Raw genomic sequence first — 13,606 nt, forward strand, 5'->3', positions numbered from 1 at the left:
TCTCTATTTCCTCTGCTTGCCGTATTTCCGAGCTTCAGGTGCTGTCCTGTCGGGAGCCCTTCTTGCGTTTCTCGGATTCCGGGGTTTCTCTCAGGACGGTTCCTTCCTTCTTGCCTAAGGTTGTCTCCGCTTTTCATGTCAACCAGTCGGTCGAACTCCCAGTGTTCTCTCCGGAGGAGATTGCGGGTACGGCAGGTGGCGACCTTCGTCGGCTAGATGTAAAACGAGTCTTGCTTCGCTATCTCCAGGTCACCAATGACTTCCGGGTATCGGACCATCTCTTTGTCCTTTGGAGTGGTCCCAACCGCGGTAAACAGGCTTCTAAGACCACGATTGCGCGGTGGTTGAAGGAAGCCATTTTCCTCGGCGTATCTTTGTCAAGGTCGTCCGCTTCCTGAGGGTCTGAAGGCCCATTCTCTGCGTTCTCAGGCTACTTTGTGGGCGGAGAGTCAATCTGTCTCCCCGGAGGAGATTTGCAGGGCCGCCACTTGGACGTCTCTGCACACTTTTGCTCGGCACTACCGTCTGGATGTACACGCTCCGGTGTTCGGTTCCTTTGGGCGGCAAGTGCTTCGAGCGGGACTGTCTCGGTCCCACTCAGTTTAGGGAAGCTTTGGTACATCCCACTGTCTGGACTGATCCGGGTACGTACAGGAAAGGAAAATTAGTTCTTACCTATTAATTTTCGTTCCTGTAGTACCACGGATCAGTCCAGACGCCCTTCCCTGTCTGTCTTCTGTCCTCTTGAAGCTTGTTTTCTTGCAGGTCTGCAGACTTCCATATATTTCTTTGTGCAAGATTACTGAGCAATTACACCGGAAGCCTTGGTCATTTTCTTATACCAAGTTGATGCAAGAGCGTATAGGTATACCATGTTTTCTACATTATTCTATATTTGCTCCGTTGATCTTTACAGTTACTTGCTTGATCCTATTCTTGGGTTTGTTGTTTTATGCTTTGACATACGTTATACTGAAGGGGTAGAGGATAGGCTCTGTCCTGATATAGGGCATCCTCAAGTTTTAGTCTGTCTCCACCTGCTGGAAAGGAGGCTCAACCCACTGTCTGGACTGATCCGTGGTACTACAGGAACGAAAATTAACAGGTAAGAACTAATTTTCCTTTCATTTTTTCATACAATAGTCTGTGGAACTTCTGTGAGCTGAAATTGGTCTATGGAGAAAATCCTTATGATCCAGAATATTCTTCATCAACAAGTAGGCATGAATTAGCTATTACACAAGAGGACATTATCCTGCATCATTTTGGACCCAGCTGTCAGAGCTCAATAAAGACATTACTGAACATGTATGGGAGTTCCTGTGTGTGTACACTGCCTCGTGAGCCCCGCAGTCTTTGTCCAAATTACCACACGAATTTGTCCCAGCTCTTAGGATTTTCTACTATTTGAGGCCTTGTGTTCCTATCTGCCTCCTTGCTAAAAATGTTCTTACCTCTGCATTGGCAGTCCCTCAAATAAAACATTTGTTCTTAAAAAAAAAATTAAGAATTTAAGAACTAAGATGTTTAACAGCACAGAGAAGCCCAAGGCCAAGAAGCCTGTGGTAAATGGCTTTAAGATCTGCATCTGAGGACGCTAGATGTCCATCATGGATTCACACACTGACTGCTATTGCTGTTTGGGTCCATCTGCAATTCCTTCATCTTATACAGATATCCTCCAGGGCACAGCAGTACTGTGCCTGTAAGATGGAAGCCCTAAGAAAAGTGCCAGAGGGTAAGAGCCCCAAGACCGAGAAGCATAGCTGCTTCTCGTCAAATAGCAAAGCATCATATGGCTCCTAGTGCAGTAAATAAAGGCCTGACGTTTCCTCCTCTATCCCACAAGCATGAGAAGTCTCCTCCAACCCTTTCCCACTGTGGTACTCACCTTCATATTTGTCTCAGTTTATGAGTTGAATGTGTCATAGAAGGGACATAGGAGACGGATATCTGGAGAAATCAGCACAGGGCTTGCTGGAGTGGAACCCTCCTCAATTCCAGGGTAGGACAGCCTTATCTGTACAGGTTCTGTCTTCATTCATGATGTGAAAGATTCCCTTGGTGCCAAGCTGCTACTTTTATCCAGACTTGAAACCAACTTGTCATGGGGTGCCTGGCTGGGGTTAGGATACACCCCACAGATATGGTACAGGACTTCAAGGCTGGACAAGACCGGTCTTCTGCCTAGCTAGCCCCCTCCCCCACAGATTGAGTCCTTGGGTTCTGGGGACTGGTAGGCCTTAGCTGGACAAGGCAGGTCTGGCATGCTTGATGTTGTGGGCAGAGACAGACTGGAAGTAGAGGTCTGGGTATGGAAGAGGCAGGGAGCTGAGGATTGGATACTGGAACAGGTTGGACAAGACTGGATGAGGACTGGATACAGGACACTGAGCAGGGACTGGGACTAGATATGGACACAGGCTTAGGCAGGAAACTGAGCAGAGACTGGGGCTGAATACAGACTAGAGCAAGTCAAGGCAAAAGCAAGGTAGGGAATGTATACTAGGACCTGGACTGGCCAAGACCGGACAAGGACTATAAGACAACACAAAATAAAAAAAAACACTGAGGCCTTAAGGCAGTAATATAGAAGGCCCATAATTCCCGGAGGCCACTAAGTGAGGAGAAGCCTGAATAAGCCCCCCAGAGCAAGGATTAAGGTAAGAGAAGGCCGGAGACCACAAGGCAACTTAAGGCCTGAGTAGGCCACAGAGCAAGGTGCAAGGTAGGGGGACAGGCCCAGAGGCTGCAAGGTACAAGGAGACAGAAGGCCCGGAGGCCCCAAAGCAAGGTAAAGCCTAGATAAGCCGCAAGACATGGAGCAAGATACAAGAAGGCCCGGAGGCCACAAGGAATGGAGAAATGTAAAAGCAGTCAAGTCAGAGAGCCAAAGGTACCTCCATGAAGAGGAATCTAGGTTATGGCAAGGCATGGTTAATTGGGGCTGGAGTTTGGATGTGGTTCAAACAGCGAAACAGAGCTTGGCAAGACTGGACATGAAGCTTGTTGAGGACCCCTGGTGGAGAGGAGGCTGAATCAGGTGGCCAGTGAGGAGATGGCTCAGATAGCTAGGAACAGAGCTCACTGGAGGCCTCTACTGGTGGGGAGGTGTCATAGCGGACAGGATCAGGGCACAGTGAGGTTGCCTGGCAGGCGAAACTGACATAACCAGTGCACCATCTGTATCTTCGACGCAGAGCTGACATTCACCGTCTCCGTTATCACTGATGCACTTGATACAGCAGACTATGGCGCTGTCAGTGATAGCGAAGCACTTCGCTATATAAATACAAGAGTTCCACAATGACTGTCATGGCATGGAAGGAGCTACCAATGCCATCTATGGAGCGGAGTGCCAGTTGACAGGAATTGCCGACACAACCAGCACAAAGTGTCTCTGTGGCAGGGGATATTGCTATGGTAGCAGGTTGCTCTTCAGCTTTACTAACTTACTTGAGTGATGACAAGCCAGTCTGGGTTTTTGAAGAGGATGTCTCCTCCAACTCTGGGTCAGAGGATCCCTCAGCCAATGGGACAATTCCCCACTGGACCCATAAATGGGTCCTCTTTTGTCACTGCCTTCATCATCGAGGTCCTGACTTAGTGCCCCCCCCCCAGTACAGGAGATAAGGCGGATTCCATCTCATTATCTTCTGGATGTGCCAAGGCATATCCCCCCTCTAGAGGTTCTCTGCTTTGCCAAGTTCTTGGATAAGATGGGAAAAATTCTGTTAGGAAAGAAAAGGACCCGAGAATAAGAGCTTATAAAAAATGTTGGTGACCAAGCCTTTAAGATTTCCTCACTAAAAAGGATAAATTCAGCCAAGGGCCAGTTTATCCAAAATCAGAATCATGGTTGCTGATAATTTGGAAGTTGAGAAGATTTTGTTTAAAAAAAAAAAAAAAAAAAGGCTTTCACAAATCATATTATCGTGTAGAAAGTTTTCCTAGTTTTGAGAGAGAGAAAATTTCCACAATTTAAAGTATCATTTGAAATGTGTGTTGAATTTTTGGTTTGCTGGCCTTGATTAGGGTCTCGAAATAGGTCATATTAGGGTGCAAGTAGCACTGTCAGAAATACAAAGTTTTATGGGAGGAAGAGAATTAACTTCCTACCTAAATGTAAGATTTTTGAGGGGAGTTAATTTGTTAAATTGCTGTTAAATCTAGTTTTGAAGTTACTAATAAAGCCGCCTTTTAAATTATTGAATTCAGTTTCTTTGTATTCCTTGTTAAACTGGTTTTCCTGATGGTGAGAAGACAGGAAACTGCAGGCTTTTTCTTCTATTTCTTCATTTGTTTAATTTTTTGGGGATGAGATAGTTGTAGTAATTGTTCCTAATTTCATTTGTAAGTTGAATTCAGTATGTTTGAACCAGGTGATGGTATTGCATACTTTATGCCTAGAACTCTTCTCCATTAGATAAGTTTCCACCATCTGCATATTAAGTTGTTTAAAATTTTATTTGGAGAGCTCAAAATCTTTTTGAAAATCACTGCAATTTTGGATAAATAAGTGTAAGCTGGCTTCCAAATGTCCCTTACAAGATGGTTGAAAAACATGTATCTGAGGCTTACAAGAGGACTGGGGGCTAGGGCCTTTTCAGCTTTTCGTGAGTTAATTCAACAAAAGTGTGGCAGCTTCACAGGCAAAGAGGCTGTCATTTAGAAATTGGTGCTTTATTGTACTTTATTTTACTGATGGGGACATCAGTGAATGCAGCATTCAGAAGATATCTGCAAGCCATATTTAACCCATCTAAGTAGGACACTGCTGAGGTGTATGTGCCTATATAGTAGGGATGTGAATCGTTTTTTGACGATTTAAAATATCGTCCGATATATTTTAAATCGTCAAAAATCGTTAGGGCCACGATACAATACCAATTCCCCCGATTTATCGTCAAAAAATCGTAAATCGGGGGAAGGGGGGAGAGCAGGAAAACCGGCACACTAAAACACCCTAAAACCCACCCCCGACCCTTTAAATTAAATCCCCCACCCTCCCGAACCCCCCCCAAAATGCCTTAAATTACCTGGGGGTCCAGCGGCGGTCCGGAACGGTCTCCTGCAATTGAATCGTGTTGTCTTCAGCCGGCGCAAAATGGCGGCGGCCATAGACCAACACGATTCGACTGCAGGAGGTCGTTCTGGACCCCCGCTGGACTTTTGGCAAGTCTTGTGGGGGTCAGGAGGCCCCCCCAAGCTGGCCAAAAGTCCCTGGGGGTCCAGCGGGGGTCCGGGAGCGATCTCCTGCCGCGAATCGTTTTCCATACGGAAAATGGCGCCTGCAGGAGGTCGTTCAGCCGGGGTTTGCGCCGCCATTTTGCAAAATGGCGGCGCAGAATGGCGCCGGCTGAAGACAACACGATTCAATTGCAGGAGGCCGTTCCGGACCGCCGCTGGGACCCCCAGGTAATTTAAGGCATTTGGGGGGAGTTCGGGAGGGCGGGGGATTTAATTTAAAGGGTCGGGGGTGGGTTTTAGGGTGTTTTAGTGTGCCGGTTTTCCTGCCCTCCCCCTTCCCCCGATTTAGCTACGGACCGCCGCTGGACCCCCAGGTAATTTAAGGCATTTGGGGGGGGTTCGGGAGGGTGGGGGATTTAATTTAAAGGGTCAGGGGTGGGTTTTAGGGGGTTTTAGTGTGCCGGTTCACGATTTTAATGATTTTCACGATACTCTAAACACCCAAACGGCGACGATACGATTCCCTCCCCCTCCCAGCCGAAATCGATCGTTAAGACGATCGAGGACACGATTCACATCTCTACTATATAGTACAGACCGGTAGAGGCATAACAGAAGAGGAATTTTTTACCTGCCAGTTCTTTTTCTGTTAGTCTTTTGCAAGTCTGGGCCAGTCCTGCTTTTTAAAGCTAAGTGTGTGAATAGGTTAGAGTTGGTTGGCGTGCATTGTGGGTTTATGCTCATAGTCTTACTGGTTTTGGTTTGTTTCTCTGTTGTTGTTATTATGGATGCCAACTTGCTAGGGGAGCACTCAGACTGATGCATGGCAACAGCAGAACGGATCTTGGGAAGAAGAAAGTCTCATGGGTATTCTTTGATCTGTCAAGCTAGCAGGTAGTGCTGAACCTTAAATGGTCCAAACTGGGAAGAGACTAACAAAAAAAGAAAATTAGCAGGTAAGAAAAATTCCTTTTCTTAGGATCATGAAGGCATTTTTACCACTGAAAGAAAACATTTTTTTGCCTTCCCTGGACCATCCTTAGGCACTTGTTGGAGGTAGCTAAAGAAGGTTGATCATGATGGACTTTTGGTCTTCTTTGAACCTAATTTTCTGTTACTCAGTCTATAACTTTACTTCCTTCCCTTTTAGATGCTTTCACACTTGTTTTATCTTGCATTTCCTGTTACCTCACCTAGCATCAATATTTTGCTTCATGGACTTGTTTTTTCTCCCATCAGGTGCAACGCTTTCCTAACTTTCAAAATCTGAATGCTAAATCCAGTGCCTCAGGCATTCCTACCCAGCAAATGAGATTCCCGTCAAATGTCCAGAACATGCAGATTATGCAAAATGTCCAGAGCATGCAGAATGTCCAGAATATGCAGAATGTCCAGAACATGGCAAGAAGAGCTTTTAGACCTAACCCCTTGCAAATGGCCTTTTTAGCACAACAAGCTATGAAACAGGTAACTACCCTCTTAGCCTCCTTCTTCCTCCTCCTAATACACAAGGAACATAGTTGTAGAGAATGATAATAAGGGATGATTACTGTTATTTTCTGAAAACATTTTAGTAATCATACTTATATGGTTACATAATCAATTGTATGCTGGGACAGAGGAGTTTTCAAAAGCTCTAGAATTTTCTTAAAGTTCATATGCCATTAGAGTTTATAGTCATTGGAAGCAACTGCATTGGTTCCTTCTTTTGAGATGAAGCAAAATACGCAGCTCTCAGAAGGGGAAGTAAAGTAAGTTTTGTGATTCTTTTGGGTTGCTTTCTTTAGAAAAGTAATGGTAAGTAAATATTCTCCGAGGATAAGCAGGATGGTAGCTTTCACACATGGGTGGCATAATCAGATGGAGCCCTGATGTGGGAAAACTTGTTTCAAAGTTTCTAGAACTTTGACTAGGCACACTGAGCATGCCCAGAATGCCCTATACCATGTATCCATGCAGGGGCTCTCTCTTTCCATGGAGCTGTAAGCATCACGGTGTGAGTGAGCTCGCTTTTGGCTTTTTGGCCTTGTGGAAAACTTTGTTTTGCGTTTTTCACATTTTTTCTCTTGAGTTCCATCACTGCATCCTTGGTGCCTCCCCCTAGTGTTGCTAGTCGGGGTTTTTGGTAATTCTGGTAAGTTTTCCCTTAGTGGCGGTGTCTTGGTGTCCACTGGCCATCGTTTTGGACGGCGCCCTTTTTGTTTTGTCCCGACATGGCCACATCTGGTTTTCGATAATGTCCCTGGTGCCCAAGGACCATGTCCATCACTGATTCTCATGAGATATGCGTCCTCTGCGTGAGGGCATCGCATGATGTCTGGGGTTGCTGCATATGCGCCCAGAGGACTCGATAAGATGGAGCAGCTCTTCGAATCAAAGAAGTCCCAGCCATCGGCGGCATTGGTATCAATGGACCTGGGAGTCACACCGATGGACACTGCGCCATCGACATTGGTGGGGCCATCTGTTCCATCGGTGGATGGGGCGCTGGAGACAGACCACTGTCATTCTCCAGGCCGAGGACGTCATTGGCCTTGGCACCGGGGAAAGACTTGGCCAAGCATTGAGATAAGATAAAGAAGCATCAGCACCTGTCCCCATCATTGCACGCTGCCAGACATGGGGATGCACAGACTCATGCCATGATGCTCCCAATGCGACCCCGTGGAGAGGAGAGCCAGTGCTCCATCAGTGCCAGGGGTTTGCAACAGTCTCCACCAGTCCTGATGCCAGTCACCAATCCGCCTTGTGGTTCTGAAGAAGATCTGGTCACCCTTCCTTCCTCCCAGTTGGTGTTGGCATCGGCAACTTTTGAAGAGGAGCTGGAGTGGTGAGTCCAGCTGATGGTGGAGCGGGCACTGCAGGCCTTCAGTCATGTGACACTGGCACTGGACCCAGTGCTACCGGTCATCATATTGCTGCTAGAGAAGCTCAGCGTGCTCATCGGTGTATTACCAACCCAGCTGACGGCTGTTCCCAGGATGGCATCGGTATCCGGAGAAGCCCCGAAGTCTCCCGATACAGTGGTCATTGCCAGTTCCGAGGAGGAGGAAGCTCCACCTAGGCTGGCAGAGACACTGAGGCCTGCAATCCCCTATCCAGTTTTACCAGTGCCTGCACCTCTGGCCGAAGGCTGAGCACCTAGGGCTCCATCTCCTGTAGCCTACAGCGAAGATGAGGAATTCTATGATCCCTGGGAGGATGATGCGTCATAGTCCTCCTCCAAGGGCTCTGACGGTCTCACGTCCGATCCTTCTCCTTCAGAGGAGCGAAGGAAGTCTCCATCATAAAACTTGACCTTTGCAGGTTTTCTAAGGGTGATGGCAGAAGCCATCCCGTTTCAGTTATTAATGGAGGAGGGTGTTAGGCACAAAATACTTGAGATTCTCCACTTCATGGAGCCTCCTAAGGAGATTGTGGCAGTCCCGGTGTACGAGATCCTTACGGAGCTGCTGCTGAGGCTATAAGAATACACCATCACAGTGCCTCCCATTGATAAAAAGGCAGACTGGGTCTACCTCATTCAGAAGGCTCCCGGATTTGATAAGAGCCAGCTGCCTCATCAGTCAGTGGTGGTCGAATCCGTCCTCAAGAGGACCAAGCACTTTCAGACTCATTCTTCGGCCCTCCCGGGGAAGAACCATAGAGTGATGAACACTCTTGGGAAGAAGGTATTTCAAGGCATCATGCTCATTGCCCATTTCTGCCTTCTAGTTGTACATGAGCTCGTACTTGTGGGACATCTGGAGGCAGGTGCAGTTGGTGGCCGAGCAGCTGCTTCAACAGCAGCAGGACACCCTCATGTCGCAGGTGCATAAGGCATGAAGAATATAAAGGAGAGAAGCCGAAGTCCTCAAAAAATATTTATTAAAACGATATTGCAGTGAGTGCCCGACTCTAGGCCTGAGTTTCGCCCAATGAAGGGCTGCTTCAGGGGCTACAATAAAATAATCATTACATGAATAATATTAATATTAGAAATCACAAACACACATACACAAATTAAATTAAATACAAACAAAAGTACAATATGTGAATTTTAAAAAAATTGGACATAGACTAATAAGCATAAAGAAAAAAATGTATAATCATGTGAGTCAGTTTGTGAAAAATAGTAGCAGGATAGAGAACATATGTGACAGCAGGACCATGGCACAGTTATAAAAATATAATTGTCTTATTCATGATGCACCTTCAATCTCTCAAGCCTAACAGGAAGAATAAATTAATAAACAAGTAATGTGTATAATGAATTTATAGAATCGTACCTCATTTACAATGTCATCAATAACGAGAGTAGCATGTTTTGCACTATCTTGTTGGTGTACTCATTCCATAATGGTTCATAAACGAGCTTAAAAATAAGAATTTAAAAATTTAAAATTAATGTGGGGAGTATGATAAAAATTGAAAATTGAAAGTGAATAAAATTGAAATACAATATGAAGAATACTAAAAAATTAAATAAAAAATAAAAAGTAAAAATAAATGTGAAAGTAAATATTAAAATATTGAAAGTTACTGAAATTAGTTAAAACTGGTGTATTTTAATATTTATTTTCACATTTATTTTCACTTTTTATTTTTTATTTAATTTTTTAGTATTCCTCTTGTATTTCAATTTTATTCACTTTCAATTTTTAATTTTCAGATTTTATCATACTCCCCACATTAATTTTAAAGTTTTAAATTCACATGATTATATATTTTTTTCTTTATGCTTATTAGTCTGTCCAATTTTTTTTTTAAATTCACATATATGATTGTACTTTTTTGTTTGTATTTAATTTGTGTTTCTGTGTGTTTGTGATTTCTAATAATATATTTATCATGTAATGATTATTTTATTGTAGCCCCTGAAGCAGCCCTTCATTGGGCGAAACTCAAGCCTAGAGTCAGGCACCTGCACTTGACCTTCCGAGTGTTGGGGTCACTAGGATTTGTTATAAACTACTCAAAGTCCCATCTCAGCCCGTCACTTCATTTGGACTTCATAGGAGCCTTGCTAAGCATGGCTCAGGGTAAGGCCTTCCTTCCTCATCAGAGTGCTGTCACCTTCACAACCATTGCAGCAGAGATTCAGACGAGCCAGCAGGTGTCAGCCTGGCATGTGTTGAGGTTATTGGACTATATGGCCACAACAGTCCATGTCACTTCCTTGGCACATTTACACATGGGCAGAGCCCAACGGACCCTGAGGTCGCAGTGGCACCAGGCAACTCATATCCTCCAGGATTGCATCAGAGTCACCATGTCTCCCCCCCCCCAACTCATTGTCCTGGTGACAGGTACTTTCAAATCTGGAACAAGGGATTTCTTTTCGATGTCCCCCTACCCAAATTATCCTAACCATGGATAAGTCCACTCTGAGGTGGGGAGCTCATGTAGATGGGTTCAGCACCCAGAGTATCTGGTCCATTCAGGAACGCTCTTATCAAATCAACTTCCTGGAGCTTTGGTAGATCAGGTACGCACTATGGGCTTTCAGAGATCGAGCTGTCCAAAAAAAGTTGTCCTGATCTAAACAGACAACCAGGTAGCCATATGGTATGTCATCAAGCAGGGAGGCACGGGATTGTACATCCTGTGTCAGGAAGCGGTTCATTTCTGGACAAGGGTCCTGTCCAGTGGGATGGTGCTCAGGGCCATGTATCTGGCTAGGACAGAGAACATGGTAGCGGACAGGCTGATTTGAGTGTTCAGATCCCATGAGTGGTCCTTGGACTATGGGGTAGCGAATCAGATATTCCGCCTCTGGGAAAGTCCGGATGTAGTTCTGTTCCCGTCCCCTTGCAACAGGAAGGTGCCTCGGTTCTGTTCCCTGTACAGGTCAGACGGCAAACCAGCCTTGGTCATCCATGCCCTTCATTGCGGCAAGGGTCTTCTGTATGCATATCCTCTGATTCCCTTAGTGTCGAAGACTCTCTTAAAGCTTTGCGAGTACAGGGGGACTATGGACAGGACTAATGGACATGGACAGGACTATGGAATAATGACAGGACCTCCAGGCCCTGTCATTCACATCTTGGATGTTGATAGGTTAGTCCTACAGCCACTTGATCTTTCAGAGGATGTGTCCTGGTGGCTACTAGAAAGTCCTATGGACTGAGGTGGAGGAGGTTTTCCATGTGGTGTAAGCAGAATGTCCTAGATCCTTTCTCCTGCCCCACACAAAAACTATTTGATTACCTTCTACACCTGTTCAAAGCTAGTTTAATAACCAACTCCGTTAGAGTTCATCTCAGTGCAATTGCCACATACCACCGAGATATAGATGGTATGCCCATCTCTGTACTGCCTGTAGTTGTACGATTCATGCAGGGCCTGCTTCAATTGAAGTCTTCCCTACAGCCTCCCGCTGTGTCTTGAGACCTCAACGTGGTTAGCTCAACTGATGAAAGCTTCTTTTGAGCCTCTGCACTCCCTGTTAAAAAAAAAAAAAAAAAAATGATGATAATATTGTAAAGCTTGTTGCTAAGTTATGTTACAATGTGAACCGAGGTGATGTTTTGCAAACGTGCCTCGGTATATAAATAAATAAATAAATAAATAAGTACTTTTCCAGGAAAGTCATATTTTTGGTGGCTGTCACCTCGGTGTACAGAGTCAGCGAGCTCCAGGCCTTACACTTAAGTTTTATCATGACAGGTTGGTCTTGCTTACGCACCCTAAATACGCACCCTAAATTCCTGAAGATGGTGACTGACTTCCATCTTAACCAGACTATCGTCCTGCCAACATTTATTTATTTATTTATTTATTTATTTATTTAACTAACACTTTTCTATACCGACCTTCATGAAAAATTTCATATCAGATCGGTTTACATGTAACAAAGGGTATAACTTAAACAAGAACAATTCACTAGAAGCAGAAGTTACATATAACAAGGGTAGATAACTTGGAGGCTAGGCTAGTCAGAGGTATAGGACAGTTAACTGAAGAGAACTAGAAAAGGCAATGAAACAAAAGAAATGGCGGCTTAATTATAATGTCTAAACATTGCGGGGCGTTGTTTAGACCTTATAAAAAAACATAAAGACATTATGTATATATGTATTATGTATATAAAAAGTATAGACATTATAAAAAACATCCTTTCCCAGGCCCCATTCGCACCAAGACGAATGAGCCCTACACAGTTTGGATTACAAGCAAGCCTTAGCCTTCTATCTGGAGCCAATAGAAGCCCACAGACAGTCCACTCAACTTTTTTTTTCTTTTGATAGGAATAGGTTGGATGTTACCGTTGTCAAACATACACTGTCCAGTTGGCTAGCAGATTGCAACTCCTTCTGTTATGCCCAGGTGGGACTGCATCTTAGAGGTCATGTCAAGGCTCATTCTTTCAGAGCCATGGCAGCGTTGGTGGCCAACTTGCGTGCAGTTCCCATGGAGAAGATCTGCAAGGCTGCAACGTGGAATTCTCACCACACATTCTCATTGCACTATTGTCTGGATAGGGATAGCCGACATGACAGTAGGTTCGGCCACTCTGTCCTTCGGAACCTGATTGAAGTGTAAAACCCAACGCTTTCCCCATCTAGGTCTCGTTGTTCCGGTTTAGGCTGTCTCTTTTCTCTGTTACCAGCAGCACTGATATTGTACCTACTGGCACCTGATTGGGTATCTGTTGTTCTCACAGGACAAGCAGGATGGTAGTCCTCACATATGGGTGACATCATAGGATGGAGCCCAATCACGGAACACTTCTGTCAAAGTTTCCAGAACTTTGACTGGCCCCTACTGGGCATGCCCAGCATGGAACTAACCCTGCAGCCAGCAGGGGTCCCCCTTCAGTCTTCTTTTTTCCGCGCTGCAGTAGCCACGCGGTTAAGGAGCTCTGCAAAGATTCCTGACAGGAATTTTTCTCACAGAATTACTAAAATTTAATTTACCCCACAGGGGTCCCTCCTTCAACTTTTTCAAGCTGCGGTACTCCGGTATGTTTTTTTACCCGTTTTCCATCAATTACCGTCTAATTTGGCCCTCGCGGCCTACTGGCCATCGACCGTACCGCGGCTCAATATTTTCATGGCCATGGCATCGGGGTTCCACCGGTGCCCCTACTGTAATTGCACCATGTCTATCACAGACCCCCACAAAGTCTGTGTAATGTGTCTCGGATGTGAGCACGGTGTCTTAACCTGCACCAAATGTGCCCTAATGACACCAAAAGGTTGCAAGGCCAGAATGGAGAAGATGGAACTTCTCTTCCGTGCTCAAACCCCGATGCCGTCTATTGCATCGACGTCGTCAGAACAGGCACCATCAACTTCGCGCCAGTATCGACCTCCGGCCGGTGTCTGTCCGGCATCGACGACTTCTCGGCCTTTAACACCCTCTACTCCCCCTCAGGACCGTGGGGATTGTAGAGATAAACATCGCCGCCGGCATTGAAAGTCTCGGGCCATCG

At 45.4% G+C, this 13,606-nt stretch overlaps 1 protein-coding gene across 1 annotated transcript in view; it reads left to right on the top strand.

Moving 5' to 3' along the window:
* TRIM24 (tripartite motif containing 24) overlaps nucleotides 1-13,606 on the top strand; it is a 622,654-nt gene that overhangs the window by 362,719 nt on the left and 246,329 nt on the right. Inside the window, 1 exon segment of the mRNA XM_029599765.1 lies at nucleotides 6,430-6,657. Within this exon segment, the coding sequence (XP_029455625.1) occupies nucleotides 6,430-6,657 (228 nt within the window).

The sequence above is a fragment of the Rhinatrema bivittatum genome, chromosome 4, assembly GCF_901001135.1.
Source record: "Rhinatrema bivittatum chromosome 4, aRhiBiv1.1, whole genome shotgun sequence".
Lineage (NCBI taxonomy): Eukaryota > Metazoa > Chordata > Amphibia > Gymnophiona > Rhinatrematidae > Rhinatrema > Rhinatrema bivittatum.